Source organism: Vanacampus margaritifer, chromosome 15, assembly GCF_051991255.1.
Source record: "Vanacampus margaritifer isolate UIUO_Vmar chromosome 15, RoL_Vmar_1.0, whole genome shotgun sequence".
NCBI classification, from domain to species: Eukaryota; Metazoa; Chordata; class Actinopteri; order Syngnathiformes; family Syngnathidae; genus Vanacampus; species Vanacampus margaritifer.
Genome location: NC_135446.1, coordinates 15,960,525 through 15,974,738, shown reverse-complemented (window position 1 = coordinate 15,974,738; position 14,214 = coordinate 15,960,525). Strand labels below are relative to the sequence as shown.

The following is a 14,214-nucleotide window of genomic DNA, read 5'->3' as shown; positions in this document are numbered from 1 at the left end:
ATTTCGGAATTGGAATTTCTCTGCTTTTAGTCTCGCTGTAAACGTCTTTTGAGCCTACATGAACACTTGTGCTCCCTTTTAGTCATATAATATGATTTCGTTATTCATGACAATTGCTTACCAGAGTGGGGCCTACCCCCAATAATTAAAAAAAAAAAAAAACGCCAAGAAGCAGCTGTTGTTTTTCAATGAGAAGGGCTCCCCTGGACAAAAGAGAACAAGCGTCCCTTCTTCAGCATGCGTTTAACACGGGCGTCCTCTTGTGGTATGAGAAAGAATCACTGCCTTAGTTCAGTAGTATTTATCTTTTTAGTACATTTGCACATTCAATGTTTTTTATTTTTTTATTGAACTTTTATGTCGCAATATATTTTTAATTGAATGGTTATTGAAGTATATTTTATTTTCCTTAAGTGCAGTGTTAATGTCCATGCTGCATAATATTGCAGGGGCTTAAAACAAAATTACTTTTTTAAGGTGTTTTTGTGCAAAAAGTTGAACTACTGCACTACATGCCAAAAAAGAATCCATCTAATTACTTAAAGGTGCTGGAATTAATTCAGTGTAATCCAAAACAAATGATTTGAAATAAAATGTATTTTTTTCACATTTTCATCGAATGAAATTGTTAAATATGTTATGTAGTTATTTTTTTTAAGTACTATCGAATAAAAACTATTTGACATAGGGCACACTTTTAAAGAGACAGTTTATTTATTTTAAAACCTCACTATTAATTTCAATAATATGCAAAAAAAGTATGTTCTATCACATCAATGTACATTTTTTTTTATATAATCCTAGGTCTATGTTACATAGGTCGCACTGCGCCTTACAGGGGCCTGCCATGTTTTGCCGCCATCCTTCTGCTACGGATAACCAAAGGAGAAAAATGTCGCTAAATAATAATTGGTATTAGGCTTGCGAAGTCTGGTCTCTCTGAGGCACCGTAGTGTGCATACTTCAAAATACACGTGCTTCCAACTTAGATTGTTGCATTCTATTAATTCAACACTAGATGGTACTAAATTCTACACATTGTCTCTTTACGACATTTAAAAAGAACTCAGCATTGAGGCAGGATTATGTAAATTAGCCCCAGTATGATAGACCAATCTGGTTTGCTCAGAGACATTTTTAGAAATACGCAGATGGCAAAAGATTTACTTACTGTAGTTGTTTAATTTCATTGTTAATTGGTGGGCAAGCACTCCAGATTATTTGCATACAAACAATACATTTGTCAATTGTGTTTTAGACAGTGTACTGGCTTTAAAGTGGCTATGGATTTTTGCCCAGCTAAGATTCCAAGTCATGGCAGGGAAACTCGGCATAGGGGCAGGGATGATGTAAATTAGACTAGCATATATAGACAAGCATTCACATTGTTCACACCTATGGGCAATATAGAGTCTTTAATAAAGCAAACTCCACACAGGACTTCCAACTCTGAACCTCATAAAGAGGCAGACGTCACAACCACTCTATCACTGTCTTGTCATCATTTTAAAAGTCCCTTTTCCATTGTGTCCCCTTGAACGCACTAAAGTAATACAATGTCAGATCCTTTGCTCACTCACGCCGAGCGCTCTCCAGCTACACCCATCGGGTATCACTTCTTGAATGGGTCAGACCAAACCTTCAGACCTGAGGTGGGAGGACACAAAAGAACCGTCAGCTCTTAACTGTGATAGATGATCATTTTAACGTTAACAGATGGTAATAATTACTACTCCCCCCCCTTTTTTTTTTCGTTCTGTTATTCATTTTTGTTCTTTATTTCAGGTTTCTGTATCTGGGATGAGTAGCACTTAACTGTGATGATCCATTAGGTAAGGTAAGCTAAGCTAAGTGCCATTTTATAGCATCTTGGTGGTACCTTGGAACTATGTTGAAGTGAGTTCAGAAGTTTCATTTGTACTAAAGTATTGCCTCTACCTTGTTTCCATTGCCTAGGAATTATGTTTAAGCGAGTTGAGAAGTTTCATTGTGACAACTAGAGAGCCTTGCCACGACTTTAGGGCATCTATATGTGATTAGAAACAAACCTTTTAAACATCAATTACTGGCGATTTTTTTTTTTTTGCTATTCATGGCAGGACTCGGTCCTCAACTCAGTCAAAAAAAACTGTTCAAGTAAATTAAATAGTTTAATCACAAAGGCAGTGCATATTTGGTCGCAAAAAAATGTCATCATAAGTCATCTGAGTGCTTACCGATGGGCTGCACGTCGGCCTGCTCGATTCCTGCCCGGTTCATATTCTGCACTTCTCCTGATGAGGGGGGGGTACATAGTTAATTCAAGCATTTTTCCACGAATTCAATATTTTATCATGCCACTTTTTAATTTCCACCAGTCAGAGAGCTAGCATGCACCTTAATGTAACCCACGATGTTGAGAATAAATACACTCGAGGAAAGAACAGTTAAGTCCAAACCAAATTCGAGACATTAAAATGTCTCGAATTTTGTTTCCAGAAATTTGATGTAAAAAGCTAAAGGAATAATTGTTAGCTACTTACTGTACTCGTTTTTATGGGTGAGCGGGTAGAAGAAAATGGGGTAAAACGCAGCAGCAATGGCTGTTACAAACCCTCCAAATATAAAAGCTATTGTCGTGTTTTTTGACATTATGCTTGATTGTTTGGCTAGAAGTCAGAGATGCTCACCTCCAAGTGTACATAATTTTGGAGTAAATACTTCCGAGTTCAAAGGTAAGCCAATGTAAAACGCAGGTTTTATTTTTCCCCTTCTGACTTTCCGTAGTTGGTCTCGTGACACATCACAACAATAACACGAAAGTCGGGGCTTGTTTTGCACCGGTGCCTGATTCTATTAGCATATATTTATTAAAAATGCGACTTTTACTTAGCATATTTTACTTGATTTCGTACTCAGATGTAATGACTGATGCAATCGAGCCAATTCAGACATTTGTTATCCCGCACAGTCATATGGATGTCGGCTGGGTGTATACTATCCAGGTAGAAATGAGTTGGCTTTTGTTGTTTGATTTTGTTTTTCTCCACTCATCTTAATACAAACTGGTTATCCACAGGAGAGTATGCACGCCTATGCAGCCAACGTGTACAGCAGTGTGGTGGAGGAGCTTTCCAAGGATAGGAATCGCAGGTTTATCGCCGTGGAGCAGGAATTCTTTCGACTGTGGTGGGATAATGTAGCCTCGGGCTCCCAAAAGAAACAAGTACGATGCTGGCACAATGAATTCATGGAAATGTCAAAATTCGTTCGCAATACCGTAATAAATTTTTCACCTGTCTGTAATATTACGTGTTGTTTTGTTGGCTCGTTACAAACAATTGGATGTAATTTACAAAGGGAGAGGTCGTACTGTACAGATACTGAAAAAGGTGAAAGACCCGTAGTTAAGTAGACGTAATAATTTACAGACTGAAATGTACTTAAGTACACAAAGTATTTTTTTTAAAACTGTTATTTATATACAATACCCTTTTTGATAACTCGCCACAAAGAAAAACAAGTGGGAGCTAAGAGTTTAGACAAAAGTAGTGCTTTGCCACCATCTGGTGGCATCTTGGTGCCAAGGAAGTATGTTAAAGTGCGTTGAGGAGTTTCGAATAGTGCTTTTCCACTATGTTGTCCGCATCTATATGTAACTATAAACCTTTTTAAAGTATAGTGTCAATTTTCATTGATAAATTGCAAAAGTAGAAGTAAAAGTAGTGCTTTGCCACCAACTTGCACCGCGGTGTGCCAAGGAACTACGTTGAAGTGCATTGGAGTTTCACTTATATAAAAGTACTGCTGTAATAATAGTTTAAATCCTAAATATTTGACAAACTATGATACCAAAGAGTTTAAATGGCTTACAGATTATTTAATTTGGGAAAAATGCACCCAAAGTGCATATGTACATGTGACAAAGACGCTCTAAAACTCCTACTAACAATCCCCACTAGGTTCGGCAGCTTGTAAAAGAAGGCCAACTTGAGTTCGTCCTGGGCGGCCAAGTGATGCCCGATGAAGCTGTTACAGATCTAGATGATTTGCTGCTCCAAATGACAGGTAGCGGCGCTCATTTCCCGCCACGTCAGACATTAGTACCGATGACTTATGATTTCAGAGGGCCACGGCTTCCTCTTCGAGACGTTTGGCGTGCGTCCGCGCTTCTCGTGGGGTGTCGATCCCTTCGGGGCCTCCGCCACCATGCCCGTGCTCTTCGCCCTGGCTGGGTTCGACGCTCATCTCATCTCCCGTGTTGACTACGACCTGAAAGACGCCATGCAGAAGACTAAGGTCAGCGCTGCCTTATGTAACCAACCACATTGAGTTGTGATTCATCAACAGTTTTTTTTTGTGTTGTGAAACAGAAATTGCAGTTTGTGTGGCGAGGTTCTGCCTCTTTGCAAGATCGGCAGCAGATCTTTACTCACACCATGGACCAATTCAGCTACTGCACGCCATCTTACCTGTCATTCTCTAACAGGTAGCCTCTTCATTTATTACCAGCATAAATTCGAAATAATTAACATTTAAATAACCTGTAAATGGAACTCAGAGTAGTGATTCTGAATACACTTGCTTTAGAGTGCCTTGTGGTTGACCATGAGTGCACGCACATCATGCAGAATGATCGAAGCGTGTGGAAGGGGAAAGGTTGATTTTTTTGTTTTGTTTTTTTGTAATGCCTGAATTGAATTGGTCAGGCACTACTGCCATCTAGGGGTATGGACTGCACATCGCACTTATCACAGGGATGTGATTTTTCCGCTAATTCGCGGAATTCCGCTTTTTTTTATCTCCCCCCCCCAAAAAAAAAATCAGATTTTATTCATTTATTTATTTATTTATTATTATTATTATTATTTTTTTATTTTATTTTTTTAGTAGTTCATTGTGTATGCACATGACTCCGACAGATAACATCTTCTGCTATAACAAAGACATTTGTGGTATGCTCTAATATGAGTTACTTTTCATTTGGTCATGATACAATTATTTGTTCATGAAATTTGAACTCTTCAACATTGTTTATGTGTTAACTTAGTAATCACATTAGTTAGATATGATGATATTCTCAGTGATAGTTTTTAAAAGCAAAGGCAGTCCAATGTTTTTGAATGTGACTGATTTTGAGTTGACTAAAACTGCCATTTTATATGGGATAGTTCAATATACATTGAAAATTTATGCTGTTGTTTTGTCTATTTCTTTGTCATGTGAGTGCATTGAAAGTACTTAAAAACACGGAAAACCCATGAGCTCCGGGGGGCTCCGTCCCCCTTGTCCCCCCGCCAGGGCACTGCCCTGGACCTAGCTGGGTGCCAGCGCCCCCCAGACCCCCGGCTAAATTTTCAGATAATTTCACTTTGGTCAAATCACATCCCTGTTATCAATACTAAACAGCGAATGAGGGATTTTTCAGCAAATAACGGCCACCTTTTCAGCTCTGGCTTCTACTGGAATGGTGTGGCCTTGTTCCCCGACCCCCCGAAAAACGGCGTGTACCCCAACATGAGCTTGCCCGTCACCAAGGAGACGGTGCACGCCTACGCCAGCACCATGGTGGAGAACATCAAGCAGAGGGCCGACTGGTTTCGGACCAACCACGTTCTGTGGCCATGGGTGATGATCATGACAGCATGACGCTTTTGCTTCCATGAAGCTGGAAGTGAAACTAACTTACTTTTTCAGGGCTGCGACAAACAGTTCTACAACTCGTCCGTGCAGTTCGCCAACATGGACCCATTAATGGACTACATCAACAAGAACAGTAAAGACTTTGGGGTCACGGTCCAGTATGCCACGCTCGGTGAATACTTCCAAGCCGTGCACGACGCGCAACTCGTATGGGAGGTGCGTGGGAGCGAAGACTTCCTGCCTTATTCTACAGGTAACAAAGAAAACACTCGTAACATCGCTTCAAATAGCATCAGCATACGTGAAAATGACCTGATGAACTCCTTTGCCTTTTTCAAAATGGATTTTTGGTAGACTCCCACCAGGCGTGGACAGGCTTTTATGCCTCTCGGAACATCCTAAAAGGGGTGTCGCGGCGAGCCAGTGCCCAACTTCATGCGGCGGAGACTCTCTTCACTCTGTACCGCATCAACTATCCGGACGGACCTGTCGCTAAAGACTGGGCGCTTGATAAGCTAAGAGCTCTACGCTGGGCCGTCTCAGAGGTAGAATATATCACTATATTATGTTTTACACTACTCACAAAAAAATGCGGGATATTCAGATGAAATTTCAGGATGAAGCTAAAATGCACTGTAACTTTTACGGGCTGTGTAAAAATATACTAAAACGCTGAACAGTTTGGACATTTAAAAGTTTAGAGAAGGTCAACTTGAGTTCACCTATTGAAGGCTGTTTTACAATCAGGAACTAGAAATTGGAATAATTGAAAATTGCTATTAGTTTCATGCAATTTAAAGGAAGAATGCTATACAATTATTTCTTTAGTTTGAAACTATTGGTCTTTTTTTTGGGGGGGGGGGGTGTTTTTGTATTGGTGACTACTCAACAGTATTAGTATTAGTCTGAAAATAGTGCTATTGAACATCCCTACGTTTTACTATAGTAGGAAACCTCATTTTCTTGTGAATATACCTTGATGGGACAACTCTTGAGGAAATGACAGACAAATCCACAAGTAGCCGACACCCCTAAAAATATTTTTCATTGCCTAAGATGGTGGTAAAGCACAATTTTTGTCAAAAAAAGCACTCGTGTCTAAATTAAACCCTTCAACTAATTTTAACATAGGTCCTTTACACTAACATACCACAAGATAGCGCCAAAATAATAATACAAAAAAAAAAGAAAAAAGTTACGTTTTAAAATAAATAATAGATTTTTAAAAATCCATAAATAGGTGAGTTCGCAAATATTGTGTATTGCAGGGATGTGTTTCAGACCAACCTGCAATAGGTGAAAATTTGCAACACCGTATAGCGTGGCCTAATTTATGCTTTAAATACATTTTAGCTTACTAAAACACACTTTTTAAATATATTTGAACACACTAAATAAATATTCCCTTCATGCCGATGTTTCAACTCACTTGGTGCCATTTCACCTACAAACCCAATTTAAAGCTACTGGACGCAGAAAATTCAATTTTCAAATCGCTACTGCCACCTGTTGACGAAAAATGAAAATGCACACACCCTGTCACTTCCGCAGACAGAGGGCGGGAAATTCAAACACTAATCCAGTTACTGTGAACAGCTAAGGTGTTTCAGTTATAAATGGTCAAATGAAAAAGCTATTGTAAAGATATTTTAGGGCAAATTGTTAAAGAGAGCAGCTTTAAGTAATTTATAGTATTTGAGTGTAGGATATAAATGTTTTTTGTTTTTAGGTCCAGCACCACGATGGCATCACTGGCACAGAGTCCCCAAAAGTAGCAGACATGTACCTGCAGCATCTCACGCAGGCCATGATGGGCGGGGAGGAGCTTCTGGCGGCCATCTTCTTGCTGCTGCACAACATTGACATCTTGAGCACCCCCATTAACCACAAAACAGGTCTTGTGTTTTTTTTCTGTAGTTTGCGAAATAAGGGGCTTTAACGGCATTCTTGGATCATTTTTAGCAGGTGCTCGGCAGGATTTGGAGCAACACGTGATTGTTTACAACCCGCTAGCATGGAACATCTCGACTGTCATCAATGTCACTGTGACGTTCCCGTTTGCACGAGTCTTTGATGAGTCAAGACGACCCGTACCCGCGCAGGTAGATTACATAATTTGTGCACAGACACACAAAACAAATCTCAAGTGATGAAGCTTGAAAATGGACTGAAAGTCAGCCATTTTGTTTCACTTAGCAAGATGATATTTGGCTAGCATGCCTATCATGATAAGACCCACTAAAAAGTCTCATGCTCACAGATAAAAAGTTTGCCATTTTGATTTTAAGGCTCAATCTTGTGTGTTTCAGATCCAAAGGTCCGCCTTGTCCAATGTCACCTACGACCTGTTCATCCTGGCAGACGTGGGAGGTCTTCAGCACATTAAGTACTTGATCAAGTTCTCAGAGAAGCCGTGCTCGGTGAGGTCCAAGTGTGGCAGCACCTTCGAAGCCAGAGGGGTTCCTTTCGAAACACGCAGTGTGCAGGATTGGAAGAAATCGGGCAGGAGGCTCCTGCCGGTTCTGAGCGAGTGTTACAAGCTCATGTTTGACCAGGACACAAATTTACTACACAGCATCACGCATCTGTAAGCATCTCACTGTGGTAAAAAAAAAAAATCTCTTTCCCTTCTATATGCCATCTTGTGTGTTTTTGGCAGGCATGACAAGAGACGGGTACGAGTGACTCAGGATTTTTGGGAGTACCGCGTGAACGGTGACGTAAAAGCGGGGCCCATTTCGGATAACTACATCTTCAGCGCCAACGGTTCAGCTGTGCGGGCGTACGAGGCCGTGCGAATGGAGATAGTCCCTGGTGACATCATCACTGAAATCAGGCAGTACTTCTACAGGTGGGTCCCAACAACGGCCTTTTTCTCCCAAGCTGCTGATGCACTCACTTTCGAACAATCTCTTCCGTTAAATGTAGGAATGAAAGCGACGACGACTACGCTTTCTTCATCGTCACCCGCGTCCCAGAATGCTTCGGGAGCAAAGTGCGGTGTCACGGGCTGGAGCAGACGTATTCACTGGGGCCTCTGCCCGTCAACGCCGAGGTCGTCCTCAGGACCAGCTCGTCTTTGAAGAGCGAGAGGACGCTGTACACGGACAACAATGGCTACCAGATGATGAAGAGGACGCATAGAGAGTTCGCTAACAACACTTTAGCTCGTGTAGGTTTCAATTAACTCATTCACTGCTATTGACGGTTATAGACGTCAAAAAATCATTTTAACTATTTCTATTAGTTTAACATTTTTTTCTACTTTTGTTAACAAGAGTATGAAAACCTAGAATTTTTTATTGTACATTTAGAACAGATTTACAATTTGTGATTAATCGTGAGTTAACTATTAAAGTCATGCGATTAATTACGCATAAAAAATTTAAGCGCCTTGACGCCCCTAATTTTTAATAATCATCTCGTCAGGCGATTACAATTTTTCATTGTAATTAATCGTATGACTTCACTAGTTAACGCAAGATTCATACAATTTTTTATATCTGTTCTAAATGTACATTTTCATACTCTTGTTAACAGAAGTGGAATTTTTTTTTAACTAATAGAAATAGTTCAAATGAATTTTTGACGTTTATAGCCGTCAATGGCAGTGAATGAGTTAAAGGGGAAGTCAACCCCCAAAAATAAATCACGACAATAATATGTTCTATGCAGCCTCACTAGTCCAAATACGGTTAATATTGTGTTAGTGGACTAGTGGAATATGAGTTAAGGAGCAAAATCCAGCAGTTTTTATCAAAATCACAAGGCTAAACCCGACATTCTGATTATTGCATTTGTAGAATATGAATTAAGCAACAAAACCCACCCGTTTTTAGCCATTTCAGGTCACGGCCATTTTGCCACTTGCTGTCGAGTGAAAATGACATCACAGTTGCTCAGGTCTCTGGTAACAACCAATCACAGCTCAGCTTCAGAAAACAAGTGAGCTGTGATTTGTCATTGCTTGAGCCCTGAGCAACTGTCATGTCATCTTCAGTCGACAAGTTGCAAGTGGCAAAATGGCCGCCCCCTGAGATGGCTAAAAATGGCTGGATTTTGCTGCATAACTCATATTCCACAAATGTAATATTAATCAGAATGTCATGTCAAAATGTTTTATATAAATACGACAAGATGGCTGCAAAGCACTATTGTTGTCCAAATGAAACTCCTCAAATCACTTCAACATAACTCCTCCACTTTTAACAGAATTATTTCCCCATGGTTCGAGCTGCCTACATAGAGGACGAGCTCAGCCGGCTAGTGCTGGTCAGCGACCGAGCCCACGGCGTGTCCAGCCAAGCCAGTGGAGAACTCGAGGTAGACATCAAGTCTCTGTAGACTTTGGAAAGACACACTACTTCCCTCCCATTTGTCCTTTCCTCCCCAGGTCATGCTCCACAGGCGCCTGTGGAACAACCTGCCCTGGAACCTCGGCTACAACCTGACCCTCAACGATAGCTCGGTGGTCCGCCCTACGCTGCGCTTGATGCTGGCCTCTAAGGATGTCGCTTCCAAAATTTACCAGAGGGAGGCGATAGAGCTGCAGCACAGACCTATCGTCATACCCATCGACTTGCCACGTGAGAGCTCCCTGCCAATTTTTTCTAATTGCAGGAAGAAGTCCTGTTTGGTTTGAAGTTTGACGGAATGGCTCATTTTTACTACTTTATTGTTTACTTTGGTCGTAGAGCTGCACTGGAAGGAGAAGGAGCATCCAGGAAGTCCTCACACTCGGGCCGTGGTGCTGCCGCCCAACCTCCACCTGCTCAGCCTTAGCATCCCCGGCTGGAACTACAGCATCCACTCAGGTCTGCTGCGGAGAGTCAGTTCAGCGGCCAAGTTTCTAGCCGGCGTCAACAACTGCGCTCATGTGCATTTCAGGTGAAAATGTGCAGCCGGAGCCTGACTATGATCGGGTCCTGTTGAGAATCATGCATCTGTTTGAGGAAGAAGAAGACCCCGAGCTTTCAAAGCCGGTCACCGTCAACTTGAAGGTGATCGTGAGCAGCGTTAGAATGCTCCTATTAGTCTTTAATGGTGACATGTTTTTAATTTAATTGTGTGCACAGGATGTGCTGCGGGGCATAGGGGAGGTGTCAGCTATGGAGGAGCGTTCTCTGACAGGAATTTGGGATGTAGGCAGCCTGCAGAGGTGGACGTGGAGAACTATGGATAACAAAGCTGGGAGTAAGAATTTCATTTTGATAATGGATGTTAAGATTCGCACATGACTTGACATCGTAAATGATGCCTCCTTTTGCTTCGTTGCAGAGAAGAGAAGCCCCAGGCGGTTTGGAGACGATCCCTTCTCAGTGACCATTTCAGCCAAAGAAATCCGAACCTTCTTTGTTTCTTTCAACTCTAGGAATCTTTAAGTTGTCTTCTGTGAAGATACCGTTTTTAATTTTTTAAATTATTTTTTTATTATTTTAGAATGTTAAATGTTTTGCTTCAGCCTTCAACCCATGGCCACAATTATTTGTTTTTGAGAACAACCCATGATGATTGTATTGTGACAGAGACTCATTGAATAAACGGATTATTTTGGTCACTTTGGTACTGGATTATTATTATTATTATTATTATTATTATATTAACTCACACTTTAATTATGTCACTTTTAAAATACTACTAGTAGTGCATTTTACTTGCAGTGCACAAGATAAAATACCTGCGTTGTACGCTACTGTGCTGTAGACCAAGTGTATGGCCTCTAGGGGCGCTACTGACGACCTAAAAGGCAACACCGGAAGCTTCAAATAGCCAGCAACTGTACCGCAAAACGGATGATGACTACCGTCAACGTAAGTCATACAAGTGGGATTTTATTTGTAGCCTCACTGCCAAAAATAAATTATTGTGTAAGTCTTAAGCATGTATTGTTATGTTTTTTAAATACATAGCACCAGCAGCAATTTGGATGAATCAAGTAAGGGGGCGTTGCCAGGATACTCGAAGAGCATAAACGTCGCCTTTATTTTAATACATTTTGTAGCGGTTGTTTTTCTTTAATTGCGCATACGTCTCATAACAGCTTGCGAAGATGAACAAAGGCGGGCTGTGGTTAAGCAACTGTGCCTATTTACCAGACACTCTATGCTGCGCATGCGTGTTTGGTCGCCATCTTGGACCGGTATTGACAAATATTAGCAACAAAACTGCTTAAAATGTAGGACAATTTAATTTTGTGAGAAAAAACACACTTATAATTTTATATATTGTTTTTGCGACTTCAAATTCCTACTTGCACCACTTATATATTTTGTGTTCAACAAAGTTTTGTTATATGGTATAAGCAGAACACAGACTAGAAAGCTTGTTTGTATCCCCAATTTATTTTTCAGACGTACTAATAATTAATGATACACGTTTCATTTGTGTACAGAAACGAGAGCGGGAGCAGCGGAGGAAGCTGCAGCACTTCTTAGCTGATCTGGCTTTACTCGGATCCTTACAGGTGCAATTATGTCAATAACGGGACACTGTTTACACATCAAATAACAGCTTCTCTCTTTTCCTCCTAGGGTTTTAAGTATTTCCAGCCTTGGTTGAGAGGGAAAGAGGAGCTCCTGCTGACTGTTGTCAATGAAGATCTGGTCGGTTATCTACAATTAAAGTATTTTTGGAAAAATGTGCCTATCTTTGACACTGTTGGGAAAACAAAAATGGCGTCATCTTCAATGAGACTCCATATACAGTATAAGAATTCATTTTACTTACTGATCAGGGCTGGCGCTCACCGGGCTTCGCAGTGTCCAGAGCCTCCTCCAGCAGCGTCTCCAGCAGCGATTGTTCTTCATCCAGGAGCAGCTCCCCCAGCTTGGCCAGCCGAGCTAGCTCACCTCTACCTGGGGAACCATGGGGCCCGGCGCCAGACTCTCCGACACGCCCACGCACTGTCAGGTGAGTCCAGTCATTTCCACCTGCTCCGCTGATTGGTCCGAACCGCCCGTAGGAATTTGGATCTAATGCGACCAAGCGTTTGAGTACGTTCTATTTTGCCCTCAGGGACCCAAGCAGCGAGGAGCATCTACTACCAGCCTCCCCCAGCGAGCTAGAGATGGCAGTGCCTGTAAGAGATGTCTTGTCACAACAAGTTCCAGACCGTCTCCCTCTAAACTCCCTGTAGACACGTTAAAGGGAAAATCAACTCAAACATTTGTAGAATATGAATTAAGCAACAAAATCCACCCGTTTTTAGCCATTTCAGGATCACGGCCATTTTGCCACTTGCTGTTGACTGAAAATGGCATCACAGTTGCTCAGGACTAATCACAGCTCACCTGTTTTCTGAGTTTAGTCATGTGACATTCATAAGCTGAGGCGTGATTGGTCTGATACGTATGTGATATTTTCAAACATTCTCACGTTTTGAACGTGACTTTCAGAGAACCTTACACTATAAATCACTGGCTTAGATAGATGAACAAATTAGTGAGTACATTTATGGACACCATTTGAGAATCACTCCAGATAAACATACCGTCTCCAGGAGGTGAACTGCACCCTGTTTTTACTGGCCGGCTATGTGAAGTACGGTCGGCCCCACGCTTGGATTCGCTCCAACCACGAGCGTCTTGTCAGCATCCGAGGAACGGACTCCATGGTCAGGGACACGCCCATGAAGCTCAAGTCCATCACAGACTGGCAGACCGGAGGTATGGAAACCAAGTAGGGAAAGATTTTCGGAGAAAATAATTTGCTTTTTATTTTTTCCAGGTATTCGTGTGTGGGACATGATCAGCGAGCTGGTGAGTCTCTGCACGGTGCCCTTCCCCTCCAACCCATTCGCATTGGACCTGCGTTACATCCAAAGTCTTCCCGTGCCGGAGCGTTTCCTCGCCACCGGAGCGCTTCTTAATTTCCTTGAGACGTACGCCATCTGTGGCAACCGCGACGAGATGCACTACGACAAAGGTACAGTGAATCCGGAAAGTATTCACATTTCTGCAACCAAAATTTTTTAGGGGGGTAAAAAAAAATATATATATATAAAACATTTATTTATTTATTATTTTTAAATACTAAAAAATATTAAAAACAGATTTCTCCTCTCCAGTGCTGGAGGAGGTGAAGCCTCTGCGACGTCTCCACGTCCAAACCCTACTGGAGCTACAGCGGCTTAAAAAGACGTCTGCGAAGCAGGACACGGACATCTCAACCTGTGTTTCATGAACTCAAATTTAAGAGCACGTATGTAAAGTATAGTGCAGCCTCCATAATTCCAAGCACTGCGGCTGAGGAACCGAGGAGCTAGTTCACAAAAGCACAAGATTTAGCAAATTTTTTTTTGGGGGGGGGGGGGGGCTCTCGTGACTAATTCATTGACAACTGGAATCCAAATGTTCACTGCAACCAACTAATGATTTTTTAAAACAAAAAAATCTTGATTTAATTTCAAGGCCATAATGCCCAGCTTTACTCGAACCATCAAAACTACTAAAAAGATACTTTAAGATCCTGGGAAACTTGTCACATGATAGCATTGAAAACTCCTAGATGCTTTTAGGAAAAAATGTGCCCCCTGCGACAACCCTTGACACACACTGCAGGCCAAATGTAATTTGAAATTGGACTTGTGGAGAT

General features: G+C 41.5%; 3 protein-coding genes across 5 annotated transcripts; 2 read left to right on the top strand and 1 right to left on the bottom strand.

The window, feature by feature from the left end:
* Window positions 1-1,162: 1,162 nt before the first annotated feature.
* On the bottom strand, window positions 1,163-2,702 carry smim20 (small integral membrane protein 20). Its single transcript, XM_077544782.1, has 3 exons — window positions 2,523-2,702; window positions 2,217-2,273; window positions 1,163-1,647 (listed from the first exon to the last, which is right to left on the bottom strand). The coding sequence occupies exons 1-3, from the start codon at window positions 2,629-2,631 to the stop codon at window positions 1,613-1,615; spliced, it is 201 nt and encodes a 66-aa protein (XP_077400908.1). The 5' UTR covers window positions 2,632-2,702; the 3' UTR covers window positions 1,163-1,612.
* An 82-nt stretch (window positions 2,703-2,784) lies between these two features.
* On the top strand, window positions 2,785-11,179 carry man2b2 (mannosidase, alpha, class 2B, member 2). 3 transcript variants are annotated; one of them, XM_077545008.1, is made up of 19 exons: window positions 2,785-2,984; window positions 3,059-3,205; window positions 3,942-4,047; window positions 4,106-4,278; window positions 4,353-4,468; window positions 5,430-5,607; window positions 5,677-5,875; window positions 5,977-6,167; window positions 7,352-7,517; window positions 7,588-7,724; window positions 7,932-8,209; window positions 8,282-8,473; window positions 8,551-8,794; window positions 9,835-9,945; window positions 10,016-10,208; window positions 10,317-10,436; window positions 10,510-10,622; window positions 10,698-10,815; window positions 10,900-11,179. In XM_077545008.1, exons 1-19 carry the CDS (start codon window positions 2,856-2,858, stop codon window positions 11,001-11,003), a joined length of 3,015 nt encoding a protein of 1,004 aa, XP_077401134.1. In that variant the 5' UTR covers window positions 2,785-2,855; the 3' UTR covers window positions 11,004-11,179. The 3 variants fall into 3 exon arrangements, with proteins under 3 accessions (XP_077401134.1, XP_077401133.1, XP_077401135.1); XM_077545007.1 differs by having other exon boundaries at window positions 7,585-7,724; XM_077545009.1 differs by lacking the exon at window positions 3,942-4,047 and having other exon boundaries at window positions 7,585-7,724.
* A 158-nt stretch (window positions 11,180-11,337) lies between these two features.
* Window positions 11,338-14,175, top strand: LOC144035377 (uncharacterized). The gene is made up of 8 exons (XM_077545010.1): window positions 11,338-11,432; window positions 12,014-12,085; window positions 12,153-12,224; window positions 12,356-12,531; window positions 12,637-12,700; window positions 13,121-13,286; window positions 13,348-13,545; window positions 13,688-14,175. The coding sequence occupies exons 1-8, from the start codon at window positions 11,415-11,417 to the stop codon at window positions 13,801-13,803; spliced, it is 882 nt and encodes a 293-aa protein (XP_077401136.1). The 5' UTR covers window positions 11,338-11,414; the 3' UTR covers window positions 13,804-14,175.
* Window positions 14,176-14,214: the final 39 nt, after the last annotated feature.